The 17,648-nt window shown below is 34.1% G+C and overlaps 1 protein-coding gene across 4 annotated transcripts in view; it reads left to right on the forward strand.

Annotated features, from left to right (window-relative positions):
- MAGI3 (membrane associated guanylate kinase, WW and PDZ domain containing 3) overlaps nt 1-17,648 on the forward strand; it is a 213,284-nt gene that overhangs the window by 91,244 nt on the left and 104,392 nt on the right. For all 4 annotated transcript variants that reach the window (XM_003769791.4, XM_023503475.2, XM_023503474.2 and 1 more), the window contains exon 2: nt 17,107-17,223. In XM_003769791.4, the coding sequence (XP_003769839.1) occupies nt 17,107-17,223 (117 nt within the window). The remainder of the gene's footprint in view (nt 1-17,106; nt 17,224-17,648) is intronic.

Raw genomic sequence — 17,648 nt, forward strand, 5'->3', positions numbered from 1 at the left:
GTATTGAATTCTAAAGCATAAAGAAGTTGCACCCCACTATTGAATTCCATAGTTTCTCAGAAACTTTATTACTGACCAACAGATTGATATCTGACAGTCAGCATTATTTGTGGCACTCTCAAGGCCAGGTGGTCTTAGTGATGAGGGAAGCCCCAAAATTCTCTCACTCTCTCGGACTTTGGGGGGGAAGTTTGCAAAACTCCCTCAGAAAAACTCTCCCCTGAGAGACCCGCCCCAAGGAATCAAGATAAAATGATTTCATTCTGTTATCTGGGTGGGGCTAGTTGAGTACAGGACCACTTAACTGGAGTTGAAGATCTCAACATTTCTGTCCAACTCTATTGAATTGGAGATTAGTCCAGGGACACTCATTCAATTCCAGGATTCTCTATTCTGATTCCAGCTCAAACTGCTTCCAGCCCCTACCAAGGGCTGCCCATAAAACAAGCTTCCTTCAGCTCAGTCCCTTGCAGAGGACCTAACTTGTCATGCCAAAGAACTTCTCTCTCCTTGGCATAGCTGCAACCCTCTGTCTGCTGAAATGACATTCTCTTTCAGCGTTACTCCCTCTTTATCTTTCTTACCTATTTCCCTAACAAGACTTTATTCACCTCTCTGCCGGGATTTCTCTGTTAGATCTTTAATAATAAACTTCTTTTGCCAGTTTAACTTTTCGGGTTCATAAATTCATTTACAAAGGACCTGTGGTGAACCCCATCATTAGGGTTATTGCTATATCCTCCCTAGGAGCTATAACATATCACTCATACAGAAAAATGATTGGGTTAGACTAGATGACCTCTAGGGTCCCTGCTAGGTCCCAAATATATCATTCTATGAACCTGTATATGGAGAAAGAGAGCTAGCAATACAGGCAGAAGATATGTTAATGGTTTAAAATCAAAAACTAGCCTTTTTTTTTTTCCCAAACCACAATCTCCTACAAAGAAATAATGTGCCCCAATATTACTCTGTGTGTACACGTGTGTGCATGTGTGTGTGATGACCTGAGATAACTAAATGAAATTGCTTAAGCAAGGTTATTTGCATTAGGGGAACATTTTTACATTAATGTATTGTTTTTAGTAGGTAGCTAACATTATTTTTAAATAATTAGCAATATCCTCCCCCAGTGGGGGGTGGGGTGGGGAAGGAAGGGGATTTCTGCTATAAATCTGTCCATGTCCCACCACAGAATTCTGCCTTTTATCTTTTTATCATCCTTTCCCCATTCTTCTTTGTGACTTTCTTCTTGTTATATACCTCTTTTAGGGTACTAGATCCCTTTTAGGATTTAGCCTGCCAGTCAAAGACATTCTTACCTGATTGAGTGTTCCCTTTCTCCTTATTGTTAGTTCCACTAGAGAACTTGTCTTTTCCATTGTTAATTGTTAAAGCCTTATTCCTTGCTAATTGTATGCTCTGCCAAATCTGTTTCATATTTTACCACTCATGGTGCCTATTTTACCTCTTCATTTTGTTTGTAATCTCTTCTCATAAATAAATCTACTTTTTGGCAAGGAGAAGGCCCTTGTGAGTTCTTCGCATTTGAATTGCTATTGAATCCTGTCATTTGGTGCCTACATCAATCTCATCAATAACCTGGTCATTTTGTTAATTAATAGTGATTTTTGTTTTGTTTGTATTCAGCATATTATTATGTTAGCGTTCCTAATCATCTGAAAAAAAGTTATAACACTTTTATTTTTGTTAAGCAACTTATTTCAGAAATTCTGATTCATTGTGAAAATTTGGTTATGTGAGATTTAGTAGCTACCTTAATGTCTAATTGAAATATGCTATTTTGAATTATGATTATTAGTGAAATGAAATAAATTTATGTATTTACTTTTTTCAATTTAATTAGAATTGAAAGTAATAGTAAACCATATTTTCATGTAATCCTAAATTATAAATGCATTGCTTTGTCTTGCTACTTGGTGCATTTACTTTCAATTTAATTATCCCATTTTAAAATTAACATTATGTTCTTTATAATCACTGTTGTTTAAATTTTTTTTAATGGAAATACACCATTGGCTTGTCCCAGATTTCTTTGGAGGTTGATCAGATCTTTGCATTTTAAAGTTTCACTTTTCAGTCTTTTTTTTCCATAGAGTCATTTTATTGATTTCTTTTGATTTTACATTATCTTTATATCTCCATTTTTTTCTCCTTTATCCCCATACCTAAGGAGCCATTCCTTGTAACAAAATAAAAAAGAGGGATTAAAAAGTAGTTCTTCAAAATTAACTAGCCCATCAACCAGTGTTTGTAGTACATTCATATAATGCTCCGTACCCATGGTTCCTCACCTTTGCTTCTCCCTTTCTCCCTCCTTCCTTCTTCCCTCCTCGCCTTTCTTTTTTCCTCCCTACCTCCCTTCTCCCCAAGCTTGACCATTATCATTTGACAGTATTAACGGTTTTTTGTTTGATTTTTCCTTTTATTCTAATTGAGTCATTATGTTCATTTCTGTCTCCTCTCCCACCCCCCAATTCTGCTGTATTAAAATGGTTTTATTTCTAAAGTATTGTTTCTCCTTACTGGCAACTGTACCTTTAATATTTTTTGTTTGTTTGTTTGCACATACATATGTGTGTAAGATTATTTAGATTTAGGATTAGTTTATTTCTAAAACAAGAAATGGATAACTCACTGATTATGCTTATAATTCTCATCCCCTCCAAATAAAAAAAGCAACTACAAGAAACCCTTTTCAAAAGCATCTTTTAATAGAAAAATTTATAATAGCAGGCAGAAAATACTTTTTTTCCCTGATATTATACCATTTATTTTCATTTCCTTGATATGTTTTTCTCAATATTCTCTAAGGAGCAAATCCAAAATTTAATGCAGAATATTGTGACACTTCAAAGAAAATTGTGTTCAGGGTCTGTTCTTTTCATACCAAGTTACTTGCCATGGCAACTGAGAATGGTTAAAACTAGAATAGAGAAGAGTTATTTAGGTTTTATTTCTAGTAACTTACATTGTGTTCTTGCATAGTACAGTACTCTTATATAAGGCTGTATATTGTTGAATTCTTAGAAAACAGAGACAATTATGAAAATACAGTGTAAGTGGAACAATGAATGGGAGAAATATATTATCAAAAGTAACAAAATAATTTCTCTCTTTCAGATATATATGTATTATGTATTTAAGACAAAATTTATGTATTTCATCAAAATGTGCTGTCTCATTTCCTAAAGGGCTAATCATAGATCATTGATATTCAAATAATAAGTAACTCTTGCATATAACCTACAATTTTTAAAAATTTTTATTGCAGTCTTAGATGATGATATTAGACTTTCCAAGATTTGTAATACTCGGGTTGACTCTTTTAAAAGTAAATAATAATTATAGTTGTGATTTCAATCATATAATGTAGGAGTCCAGCACTTCTTGCTCCTTGGTTGAGCTTCTAGAGACATCCAGGATATGTAATATTGGTGATCTCTGTTTGTACTTGCCAGAAAACAATTTTTAGATACTGGGGAACATAGTATCTACTGAGAAGTCAGACTTATAGAAAAGGACTTTGGGATACAGTCATATTTAATACTGATCAACCTTAAGGGGCAAGATATTATAGAGATTTTGAAGATAAACATATCTTCTTTCCAAATTAAAGCTCCTTTCATGATCTGATACTTTGCCTGGACCTCTTCATCAGTGGTCAGTATATTCCTACTTTCCCTGTCCAAGTGATACTGAACCCATAATTGCCCACCTCTTTCCTAAGAATTCTTCCCTACTATACCTTCCCTCATTCCCATTCATTTTAATTAACCCTTACTTCCCTATTGTCCCACTCTAGATCTGCCCATCCCTTCATTATGTCCTCTGGAAATTCTTGCTTAGTAATTAAAACTTTATTTTAGATCTCTTCTTCCATTCTCTTACTAATTCACTAATTTATGGTCCTAACGTAGGAGTCAAAACACACATTTGCTACTCACTGTCACTTTAGGAATCTTCTGCTAGCATCATTCAGCAACTTTTTAAAGGTTCTAGCTATGCAAATTTACAACCCAATTCAGATTCTGGTGGCCACTGTATACTGATCCTCAGGACATTGTTTTATTTTGTTTCCACTGAACCCTATCTACACCAAATCCTGCCATCATACTAGAAAATTTAGTTTATATGTTAATATCTTTTCCAATAACTTAATTTCCCAGTTCTTTAATCTATTATACTTTTATGACCTACCCTTTCATTCTACCTCAGCTATACACAAGTGTGATTATACCTTAAATCTTGCCATCATCCACAAGTTTTCTACATCCTAGTTTAAGAACTTCTTATCTTTATTTTGTTATAATTTTCTCTTATTGCCTCCCTCTTCTATCATGCTTTTCCTCCTATGACTTACCACTGTTTTACCTATATTCTTCATTCTTACTGTGATTACCTAGCCTCTTTATGACTCAATACTTTTCCATTCCACATCCCATATTCTACATTCTTCTTCATTTCATTTCTAACATCAATTACTTGATAAAATGCAATTTCTTGCAAAAGTCCAACCTTGAATTACTTCCACCAGACCTCTTCTTTTGTCCTACTTACATACTATATCTCTTCCTTTCTTGTCTAGGATTTTCAATCCAATCTTTTTCTTTCTAATAGTCTTTTCCTCTATTCTGGTTTCTTCTTTGATACCAACAGACATGCCCATTATCTTCCCCATATTTAAAAAACCCTCACTTGATTTAATCATTCTTGCTATCTACATTTCCTGTCCTTTTAAGCTAGATACTTGGAGAAAATATGTACATTTAATACCTTCAATTACTTCCTTTCATTCTTCGAAATCTTTGTAATCTAATATTTGAGTTCATTGTTAAACTGAAGCAGCTCTCTGCTTAGTAAATTCTAATGGCCCCCTCAGTGCTTATTTTTTTGACCTCTCTGAAGCATTTAATACTGTTGACTATCTTCTCCCCTTTAAGTTTTTGTGAAATTTCTCTATCTTAGTTCTTTTGCTTGTCAGGACCAGCTCCTTTGCTGAATCTCCTTATCTCTTGCCCACTAATTATAAATTCTTCTCCAAGGCTTTCCCTGCCTCTTTTCTCTCACTTGTTTTCATCAGTTCTTGTATGTTACCTCCATGCAAATCTCTATAAATTCCAGATGCCAGATCTATAGATCAATCCTATTCTCTTTCTCCTGAGTTCTAGTGCCGTATCACCAACTGCATATTGGACATTTCAATCTGGATGTATTTTAGGTATCTCAAACTTAACAGGCTCAAAATAGAATTGATTGTCTTTCCTTTATATATACTGATCTTTCAGACTTCCCTACAGCTCTTCTTGAACCCCAGCTTTATAACCTCTATGTTATTTTTCATTCCTCATTCACCCCACATATCCATTCAGTTATAAAACGCTGTCATTTTTTCTTCACACCATCTTTGTGTTTATCCCTTCCTCTCCATTCACCCAGTCATCAACTTAGTGTAATCAAATCACCAAGTGCTTCCTATAAGCCAGTCTCTGTTCTAGGTGCAGAAGATACAAATAGGAAAAAAATGAAACTATTCCTATTTGCAAAAGACTTGTATTCTAAGGGAAGGGGCAATAAATGTCTATCGATATTTCCAGCATAAATTTAAAATTAATAAAAATATGTATATGTATGTATAAGATGTGTTTATATATGTATATACATTTTATATATAATAACATTTATATGGCATATACTTTGTATCACACACTGTACTAAGTGCATGGCAAAATACTATTCATTTGATCCTGACAAGAACCCCAGGAGATAGGTGCTATTGTTAGCCCAGTTTTACAAATTAAGAAACTGAGGCATACAAGTTAAGTCACTGGTCCAAGATCACACATCTATTACATATCTGAAGCCAGATTTTTGGACAAATTTTCCTGACTCCAAGCCCACATTCTTCCCACTCCTCCAGACTTTTAAGCTGGCACTCTTTCCAATGTGCCACTTAGCTGCCTTTTGAGTAGTATAAGGTAGTTTAAGGAGCGAGGGCACTAGTAATTTAAAAAGATTTCATTTAAAAGGCTGTGCTTGAGCTGTCCCTCCTTTTTTTGATGAAGTAGTCAGGGTTAAGTGACTTGCCCTCCTAGTAAGTGTCAAGTGACTGAGGTTGGACTTGAACTGTGATCTTCCTGTGTTCTATCCACTGTCAGTTAACTGTCCCCTAAGCTGCCTCTTAAGGAGAGAAATGGGAAAGGAAAGAGGGAAGGATACTCCCAATTCTTTAAAAAAAAAAAAAAAAAAAAAAAAAAGCAGTTAGATGGTGCAGTGCATAAAGCATTGGCCCTGAAGTCAGGATGACCTGAATTCAAATCTAGTCTCACTTAATACTTAATACTTCCTAACTGTGTGACCTTGGACAAGTCCTATTGCCTCAGAAAAAAAACAAAACAAAAACAAAGACCTTCAGCAGTGGCTTGAATAATTTAACTAGCCTTCTAATTGGTCTCTCTGCCTTAAGTCACTTCCCATCTAATCCATGCTCCACATAACTATTTGCTAAAATGATTTTCCTGAAGTTTAGATCTGATCTTGATATTTCCCTGTGATTAAAATTCCAATCCCATCACTCTATGTAATCCTGAAGCCAGGCCTTTTTTTTTTTTTCAGCTTCCAGTTGCTCTGTCATTGATGTTTCCTTTCTAACAGAACCTCTTTGTAGTAGTCAGAAAGACCCACAGGGAAAGACTGGTGTTGCTTATTACCTGAAATCACTGGTAGGAGCAGATTCTTTAAAAATGGTGTGATTCTTATCACCTTCTATGACCATTTCCCCACTATTCTGTCAATGACATTAGAAGTGAAAGGGAGCTGCACAGGGGTGTAGGCAGTTGCCTATTTGTATGTTTCATGTTTTGCCATAGTCAGAAAAATTCATCTTAGGGGGTCAAGCTTCTAGTGATAAGCCTCTGCATTCTTAAGGCTACTTCATGAGCTCAAGTTGTTAGATTTAATATGAAATATTTACTAAGTACCTGCTCTGCCAGGAACTGTGTTAAGTGTTTTATAAATATTATTTCTTTTGATCATGATAACCCTAGAATGAAGGGTAGGCACTATTTTACTATTTTATTTTATTTTAAAATTATACCCACTTTACCGCTGAGGAAACAAAAATGGGGTCACACAGATTATAAGTATCCAAACTCAAAGAGTTCCTGGCTCTAGACTAGCACTGTATAATCAATCAGCAGCACCACCTAATTGTCTTTTGTGTCTTTTGGGATTGAATAAAGTGGTCAAATTGGTTAGGTAATTGAATTCAACAGTCAATAAACAGTAAAAACAATTAAGCCATTTGTATGTGGTCTTAGTTGGCATAAAATGTTAAATGTGAAAGGGATATAAATATTTTCTTTTCCATTGTCTTCATTTCAAAGATTAGAAAATCATGGCCAAGTCAGGACTTAACACCCTTACTATTCATCTCTTACATTTCCTTCATCAATTTTGTGTGGACAGACTATGAGCTCCTTGAGGGCAATTTTCTGGATTTTCTTTGTATTTTCAACATGTAGTATACAAGTATATGCCTGGGCCTGGAGAGAGTTACATGAACTGATGCTAACTGAAATGAGCAGAACCAGGAATTCATTGTACATGGCAATAATCTTGTGATGATGAAAACCATTTATACCCAGAGAGAGGACTGTGGAAACTATGTGGATCACAACATAGCATTTTCACTTCTTTTGTTGTTATTTGCTTGAATTTTATTTTTTTCTCATTTTTTCCCTTTTTGATCTGATTCTTCTTGTGCAGCAAGATAATTGTTTAAATATATATGCCTATATTGGCCATGTTTAACATATATTGGATTACTTGCCATCTAGGAGAGGGGGTGGAAGAAGGGGAGGAAATTGGAACACAAAGTTTTACAAGGGTCATTGATAAAAAATTATTCATGGATATGTTTTGAAAAGTAAAAAGCTTCAATTAAATATATGCCTGGCACATAATATACTTAATAAACATGTATTAACTTAACAAGCAGATGGGCTAGTGGTGAGAGTCCAGGACTTGGAGATGGAAAGACCTAAATTCACATCCAGAGTAGGAAAGGACACTTATGAGTTGGGTAACCTTAGGCAAGTAATTTAACCTCTGCCTTGGTATTCTCATTTCTAAAATGGGGAAAATAATGGTACCTATAACCAATGGTGGTTAATAAGGATGAAAGGAGAAAATTGTACAGCTCTTTGCTAGTCTTAAAGTACTTTTTAAATGCTAGGCATCATCATCATTATTATTGACTTGATTGTATATATTATTTTCCCCATTAAAATGTAAACTTTGAGGGAAGAGACTTTTTTGCTTTTTCTTTGTAACCCTGTATCATGGCACATTGTCTTGGCATATAGTATAGCATTTAATTAATACTCATTGATTAATTAATGGCTCCAAAGAGCTATCATTTTTGCATAGAATTTTTGGGTCTCATAAGAACCTAAAATATCTATCTAAAAAAGTCCTAGATTAAATTCTCAGTTTCCTAGTACATAAAAAAAGTTTATAATGGATTTGAACTAGGGAACATAAATAACTTTGTTTTCTAGAAATTCATTTTTTGGACATTTTTATTATTATTATTTATTTATTTATTTATTTATTTTTTTGCTAAGGCAATTGGAGTTAAGTGACTTGGCCAACCAAGATCACACAGCTAGGAAGTGTTAAATCAAATTTGAACTCGGGTCCTCCTGTCTTCAGGGTTGGCGCTCTATTTACTGCACCACCTGGCTGCCCCTGGAAATTTTAATTTTTGATATACTCGTTGTAGATTTTTGTCACCTTGTGCCTTATAGGTATAGAAATAGCCATTTAACTTTATTACCACTTAAGGGTGAAAAAATATATTTAAGATGAGCAATCCTAAAACTATTCTTGTCTGCTCTCTTGATTGAAGGCATTTCCCCTTTGTGGCATAGGTTCTTAGAACTTGTACATTACACATTGTACATTACAAAGTTTGCATTAGTAAGTTGAAATTTTTCATTAAAAAATTATCAATCATTCACCTAACATTTATTAAGTGTCTATTACATGTCAGATGCTGTTCTAAGAGCTAAGGAGTCAAAGAATAGTTTAAAAGACAAAATAAAACAGTGCTTGATCTCAAGGAGCCAAGAAAATGACATTAGAACAACTGTATATAAACAATCCATAAACAAGATAAATTGGATATGTTCTCAGAGGGAAGACATTTATGTAATCTTAATGAGATCTGGGAAAGACTTCCTGAAGAAGGTGAAATTTTAGCTGAGACCTGAAAGAAGCTAGGGAAGATGGAGGGGAGATAGGTGTAGGGAGACAGGTCCATGTTCAGGCAATAGCCAGTGAAAAGGCTCAAGTCAGTATATGGAAGTAGTCCTATAAAAGTGACCAAGTATAAGAAGATTAGAAAGGAAATAGCCAGTTTATGACAGGCTTTTAAATGAAAACCGGAAATTGTATATTTGATCCTGAAAATAAGAGAAAATAATAGAATAATAGAAATTGAAACTTACTGAGGATGTGAGAATGGGGGCTAGAATGGAATAAAGTGATATGGTCAAACTTGCATTTTAGAAAGCTTAGTAGGTAAGTGTGGAGAATGGAGTGGGGAACTGAGGAATTAGTAATCTCTTAAAAGAATGAATTCTACAAGTTATCTGTTTGCCCATTGTTAAAATTTGGTGATTTTTATATGTAAAGTTCACCTTTAAAAAAAATCTAAGCTTGAAAATTAAAATAATTTGCACCTAAAAATTTCTTACTAGGCACATCCTCATCTTCTCTCTTAACTATCTTCTCTACCAGCTTCTTGAGCAAATCAACAAGAACAATACTTTTCCCTCAAAACTTGGAAATTCTAAATGCACAACTATAATTTGCAAAAATTACTAAATCATAGTTAATGTCTGTCCTGGAAAATTGAAGGGTACATTGGAGCAATTTCTATTTTCTCTCATGAGAAAGTAACAAGAATAAAGTCCCTCAGTTGGTACTGTGCTAAAGGGGTGTAATATTTACCTTGCAATAAGGCAGTTTTTAAAGTGATACCTGTCATGAGAAACAGAAGCAAATAATCATTGTAAATGATCTTACTACAACTCAAAATAAATAGATGAACACTGTTCTTTTAGAAGAACTAGGATTATATAATAAACTTTTTTGTCAAAGGGGTAGAATTCCTAAAAGATTTCCTTTTTTTTCCTTTGAGAAAGTGAAGAACTGATTTCTGATTTGTGTTTGGTTCTTTTTTAATTTGATTCTGTTAATAGATTCAGAAGGAAACTTCTTACTTTGGGTATTCCCTCTTTAGAGCATATTAGAAGACAAAAACAAGGATCAAATCAAATGAAAAGTTATCAGTTGGTTGAGAACCACAGTAGCAGAAAGAGTAACTAGAAGTCACCACTGGATCATCAGAATATTTGTAAAGAGTTCTCTCTTATTCCTTTGCTTTCAGTATATCATATTAAAAGAAGTTGTAATGATTTAATGTGTCCTTTTTTTATGATGAGATTTCAGTATTTCAGGAATGTGTAATATAATCATTGTCAGTAGATTAATGCAGGTTTGCAACTTTTCCACTTACTACATGGTCTTTATGGATTGTTCTATTTTTCTTCTTCCTTCCCTCATCCATTACCCCTCCTCTTTCCCCCCAAAATGGTGGTCAGCCATTCATGGATGAGTATCTCCAAACTTAGTAATTGGTCTTTATTTATCCATTTTTAATTTATTGTATTATGGAGTATAAAATAATGGTCAAATCTGTCACATTGTAAGTTTGTAATAAATGCCTAGTCAGTAACTTCTCAGAGACTAGTTTTTACTATTTACTTTGTATATATCTTATATGTGCCTATATACATACTTTTAAATTTGCTACATAACATTGAGTTCTTGAGGGCAAGGACCATTTTTTTGTTTGTTTGTTTCTTTGTATCCTGAGTGCTTAGCATATTAAACTTAATAACTTAATAAATGTTTGTAAATTAAGAATTTTTCTTGATTTACTTTTGTGATTTTTTTTTAAAAATCAACTTTCCAAAACTTTAAAATGGACCTACACGTAATAAATTTTGCTAAAAGTTTGCATATATTGCTGTTTTATAGAGCTAATGAAATCATAACTAATAAATCCATTCTCTAAAGTTTAAATCATTCTAAAGAGCCTATACTTAATCCATACTTAATTATTATGTTTGTAAATTGACATTTGTTACTTTTTTTTTCCATGGAGAATGACAATCTAAAGTAATGGTTACCTAATGAAGCTAACTTCTTGTTTTTTTTTTTTTTTTTTTTTATTTTCAAAACATATACAAGGATAATTTTTCACCATTGATCCTTGCAAAACCTTGTGTTCCATTTTCTCCCCTCTCCTCTGCCCTGTCTCCTAGATGGCAAGTAATTCCAATATATGTTAAACATGGTAAAAAATATGTAAATCCAATATAGGCATTCAAACAAACAATAACTAAACAAGTGAAAATACTTTCTTGTTATCCATATTCAGTTCCCATAGTCCTCTCTCTGGGTATAGATGGTTCTCATCATCACAAGATTATTGGAACTGGTCTGAATCATCTCATTGTTGAAAAGAGCCATGTCCATCAGAATTGATCATCGTATAATCTTGCTGGCAACAGTTCATATAACTCTCTCCAGGTCTCTTTCAAATCATCCTGCTGATTGCTTCTTACAGAACAATAATATTCCATAACATTCATATGCCATAACTTATTCAGCCATTCTTCAACTAAAGAGCATTCACTCAGTTTCCAGTTTTTTGCCACTAAAAAAAAGGGCTACCACAAACATTTTTTTGCACATGTGGGTCCATTTCCCTCCTTTATGATTTCTTTGGGATATAAGCCTAATAGAAATACTGTAAGCCCAGTAGAAACACTGCTGGTTTAAAGGGCATGCACAGTTTGATAACCTTTCCAGAATGGTTGGACCACTTCACAATTCCACCAACAATGTATTAGTGTCCCAGGTTTCCCACATCCCCTCCAACATTCATCTTTATCTTTTCCTATCATTTTAGCCAATCAGAGTTGTTTTAATTTGCATTTCTCTTATGATGTTAAATAAAATGTAACCTTTCCCCCTGCTTTTCATAACTTAATCACATACATAATTCTTTTAGTTTGTATTTTTAAGAGTTTTATCCTTTATTGTAGAAGCTGCCAGATCCTGGATAATCCTGACTGTTGCTCCTTGATATTTGAATTGTTTTTGAATGGCAGTTTGCAGTATTTTTTCCTTGAGATTATATTTTTGGAGTTTTCTTTGTGGGATCTCTTGAAGATAATCAATGAATTCTTTCAATGAGTATTTCCCCCACTGTTTCTAGAATTATTGGGTCAGTTTTCTTTGATGATCTTTTGAAGAGTGCTGTGTAGGCTCTTTTTTTGGTTATGGCATTGAGATAGACTAATAATTTTTAAATTACCTCTTCTGGATCTGTTTTCTAGGTAGGCCGTTTTTCTAATGAAATATTTCACATTTTCTTCCCTTTTTTCCCCCCATTCTGTTTATGTTTTTTGATTCCGCATGTCTCCATAGGATCATTAGCTTTCACCTGCCTTATTCTAGTTTTTAATGTGTGCTTTTACATGTCTTTTTCCAATGGGTTAATTGTACTTTTGAAGATGGTATTTTCTTCAGTGGTTTTTTTTTTTTTTTAATTTGGCCAATTCTGTTTTTTAAGGAATTGCCTTTTTTCAAACTGTTGACTCTCTTTCATATCTTTCATTTCTTTTTTCATTTTTTTCTTCTACTTCTCTTATTTGCCTTTTAATGTCTTTGATGACCACTTCCAAGAAGCCTCTTTGGGCTCGAGACCAATTCATATCACTCTTTGAGATTTCTCTGTGGACATTTTGTCCTCATCTGAGTAGGTGTTTTGGTCTCATAGTAGTCACCACAGTACCTTTCTATGTATGGTCATAGTTCTTTTCTGTTTCTTGCTCATTTTCTTTCCTTTTCTTTTGGCATTTCCTCTTTTTTTACTTTTATGATAGAGCTTTGCTTCTGGGGTAAAGGGGGTACTGTCCCAAGCTTCTTGTGCAGTTCTTTGGCTTTGAGCACAGGGGCTCCTTGTGTTTTCAGGGGGTAGATTTACCTGCTCTTTTTAGGAAACAGCTGGAAAAGTTTGCTTTCTGAGCTGGGCCTGGAGGCTGTCCCACTGATCTGCCCCTCTACTGAGCCAGGATTGAGGGTCTCAGGTGCTGATTTGCTATGATTAAGACCTTCTCATTGGCTTTCCCAGAGTCTTTCTGAGCTGAACTGAACACCCTTTTCATCCCACTGAGACTAATCTTGCTGAAAGTTTTTCCAATCTATCTTGAATTGGAGAGTGGTTTCATTCTGTCAGATTCTATTCAGAGGCTTGGTTTCATATAGTTTTTGAGGGAAACTGGGAGAGCTCAAGCAGATTCCTGGCTTCATTCTGCCATCTTGGCTCTACTCCCCTAAAACTGTGTTTTTAGAAAGCCACTTTAATAGCTGAATATATGATAGAGACAGGCAGACCCACCAGCAGGCTATTACAGTAAGATGTGAGATGATGAGGACCTAGAACTATGATATTGTCAAAGGAGAGAAGGAGGCATATCTAAGAAATGCTTCAAAGATAAAATTGGCCAGCCTTGATAATAGTTTGGTTAGGGTTAAAAAGAATAAGAACTTCAGGATAACTCTAAGGTTGTAAGCTTGGTTGACTGAGAGGATGTTTGCCCTGGATAATAATAGGAATGAGCATATAAGGCGAAAGATAATGAGTTGTTTTGGATATATTGAGTTTAAGAAGTCCACTGAACATCCATTTTTAGATGTCTAAAAAACAATTGAAGATAGATATAAGACTAAGGTTAGTAGAGAGATTAGTACTTGCCCAAGGCCATACATTTAATAAATAGGTAATTTATGTTATTTAAAATTCTCTTTATGTCACACAATTTAGTTTCTGAATTATCTTAAAGAAAAACTCATATTTTTCACTTTGCTAAGAGCTTATAACAAAATTTGAAAGTACCTGACACATACTGGTTTGTGACCCAGACAAGGCACTTACCTTTTTAGTACTGTAGTCAACTTAATGATGTGAACTCTAAACCAGCTTATTCTCAGGAATTGCTAAACTATCACAATCGGGTGGCTTTTTCCACACTGTCTTGTTAGCATTGCATGATGTAAAGGCAGAACTTTTAAATCAGTCCCTGTGGTCTCTATTGTTAATCCATTCATCCTGTGTCCAACATCTGAACTATCTTTATTAGCACATCTTTAGACAACTAAACTCCTCCCTGGTTCCTCCCCTTACTCTTTAGATTCTGCACTTGCTACCCCTACCCCCACCCCCAGCTTGACATTAAAAGTTGTTCCCCTCCAAAAGTACATTGCTCAGTCAGTATGATTCTGCCCTCCTTAGACATATTTGGTTGAGCCCATGAACTGTTTCATGTAATACATAACAAATCTTTGTTATTACTTGTGATAAATGTCTCTGACATAATTTCTTTATTTTGTGAACCACTTCTCTCTTATACTGTTTTAATAATATTCTTATAAAATTATGCTCTCACAAATATACTTCATGTTTCTACTTCATATTATCACTTCATTAAGATTAAATTGGGAGAGAGTGAATACTCCCTGACCTGTATGGGTAAGGGGAATGGGAAGGGCAGAGAATCCAAATCTGGGAATTCTAGCTGTCATAGGTCCAGCCCCTATCTCCACTTGGCCATATTCATTGCTGTGAAATTATCTTGACCAACTATAACTCATTTGTTAATATAGCTTACTTAATTTATACTTTGCAGTTTGTTACATTTCTTACTCTGTAGACAAAAAGGAAGATTGGATTTTGTTTAAGAGGACCCATATTCAGATCCCAAATCTGACCCTTACTATGTAACCTTGGGTGAATCAGTGAATCAGTCTGTGTCTCCAGTATGGAATGAAAGTGAGGCATTACAGGTGCATAGAATTGTTAATTCATCCATCCTGTGGCCAACATCTGAGCTATCTGTATTAGCATGTCTTCAGACAATTAAACTCCTTCCTGGTTCTTCCTTTTACTATAAAATAAATATACGATAGATAAATCAAACATTTGCTGACAATAAATCTTAATTTCATGACTCCCACATTTAGTTATGTGACCTCCTATGGGATTGCAACTAAGAAGCTTGGAACTAGAATATTTGTAAGGTTCCCTCCAGCTCTAAATGTAGGCTCTTCAAATTAATATTAATAATAGGATTTTACTGTTGCCAGAAATATTTATTTTATGAAAGAATTCTGGTATTTTCCTTGCAACTATTCTTTATCAGAGTTTCACTTAGAGCCTCAATAGGAATAGACAGTAGAAATTAGAAGCTGCTTCTACTTCTAGGATGTGAAGATATTCTTTGTCTTTGTCTTCTCACTTGAGAAAGCTCATTAGTTTCAAACACAGAGTTTTAGAATTTTTCTTTCCTTTAGGAGTCAAGACAGAAGTGTTCTTTGAGCCATTATTTTTATTGCATCTATTCTCATTTAATTTGTTTTTTATTATTTTCACATTAAAAAATAATATCTGGGGCATCTAGATGGTTCAGTGGATAGAGCACCAGCCCTGAAGTAGGAGGATCTGAGTTCAAATTTGGTTTCAGATACTTAACAACCTGGGCAAGTCACTTAACTCCAAATGCCTCAGCAAAAAGTAAAAAAGAAAAAATTAATAACGGTTGAAAACATTTTACATCATCCCTAATTAAAATAATGTAATTAAAATTGGGAAAATCTTGAATTTAAAAAAGTGTGGCTACAAGTTTAATTACATTAAGATCATAAATACATTTCAGGGTTATTCTGACCCCACCCTTTGTTCCCACTTCTTAACAAAGATAGGGCACTAATTAATTTCTATGAAGTTTGCAGTTTGTTACGTTTCTTACTCTGTAGACAAAAAGGAAGATTGGATTTTGTTTAAGTTTGGTTAGGGTTAAAGAGAGTAAAGACTTTGTTCTAATATACTAGAAATGGTTTCCCACCGTAAATCCTTAGGGATTCTTTCACATGGGCTTTATGTGTAGAAAATGGTACAGAAACAGTTACATCTCATGTAATAAGTTTGATCACAACAGCAAGCTAAATGAATATGAAGTAACTACTGAGCTCTTATAACTTTGACAATACAATTTTGATAATAAGTTAAAATCAGATAATGGATACAATTATTGATTCAGTCTCTTATGTCTCATTGTATCTCATTTCCTTTCTAATAAGTTCCAACTAATTTGGAGTCTTGATTGTTAATTGACACTTAATAGAGATAGTGGTAGGGTATAAATTATTTTATTTTTTTAACCTTTGTTTTATCATATGCAAATTCTATTCTATTGCCCTCTGAGTAACCTCCACTCCTCCTAAATCTTGAATTTCTCACTTCCCTGTTTAAATCAAAATTACTACTTTATTAAGGAAAATAAAACCTCTCATTTCCTTGCAAACATAATGCTTTTCTGTTACCTAAAGTAGGCAGAAATTCCTTACCCATTCTCTTTACTAATGAAATCGGATTGAGGTACCTTATCACCTTGGCTGAAAGCAATATTTACATTTCATAAAACTGGCCACAAAGGTTTTTAATGATCCATGTATACATGTATATAGTTTCTAACTATACGTTTATATAATAAGCACATGTGTGTTGCTTTGCAAATAGTGTTCTATTTGCATATCATGTAATTAAACAAAATTCTGGTACAATCTGATTCACAAGGGGTTTATCTGTATTTTATAGTTATTGTTACACTATTCTTATCAGTTTCATAAGTTACTGTGTCTCATAAAATTAAGTCCTAGGTGTTAAACCTTTGTGTACCTTAGATTGATCCTTGGATGACAATATCACCACAGCTATACTCACAGCCTTTCTAATTAGTCAGGATTTGCCAGAGCTTACATTCTTTTGTAATAGCTTTTTGTAACACAGGATACCAGCCATGGAAGCAGACTTTTAATGAAGGTAGTTGCTCATTTTCGCAAAATAACATTTTTTTCTTCTTCTTTTTTTTTTTTTCTTTTTGGTAGGAAAAGTCATCAATAAAGATTTGCGTCATTATTTGAGTCTTCAATTTCAAAAAGGCTCAATTGATCACAAACTCCAGCAGGTGATCAGAGACAATCTCTACCTGAGAACCATCCCGTGTAAGTATGTGAATACGATAATTAGTATACACTTGTTCTAATTAAACTAAAGATATATAGATTTTTTTAAAGAGCTTTTTATAGCATCTACTGTTTGCTGGGCTTTTTATGAATATTATCTCATCTGAGGTAGATGCTATTATTATCCCCATTTTACAGTGGAGGAAACTGAGGCAGCAGAGATTAAGTGCCTTGGGTCACATAGTAATTATCTGAGACCAGATTTGAACTTAGATCTTTGTGCCTCCAGGTCTGATGCTCCATCCCGTGCCACAGTATATTTCTTGTTGGACACTGAATGTGTTGATAACATATTCATTTCAGTAGGGATTTAGAAACAAGAAGTTTATTGCCAAACTTGCTTTGAAATACTGAGGATAAGGAGTAATTTGGAAATTAAAGAGAAGCCAGGCTCTGTTTTCTCT

The sequence above is a fragment of the Sarcophilus harrisii genome, chromosome 4, assembly GCF_902635505.1.
Source record: "Sarcophilus harrisii chromosome 4, mSarHar1.11, whole genome shotgun sequence".
Lineage (NCBI taxonomy): Eukaryota > Metazoa > Chordata > Mammalia > Dasyuromorphia > Dasyuridae > Sarcophilus > Sarcophilus harrisii.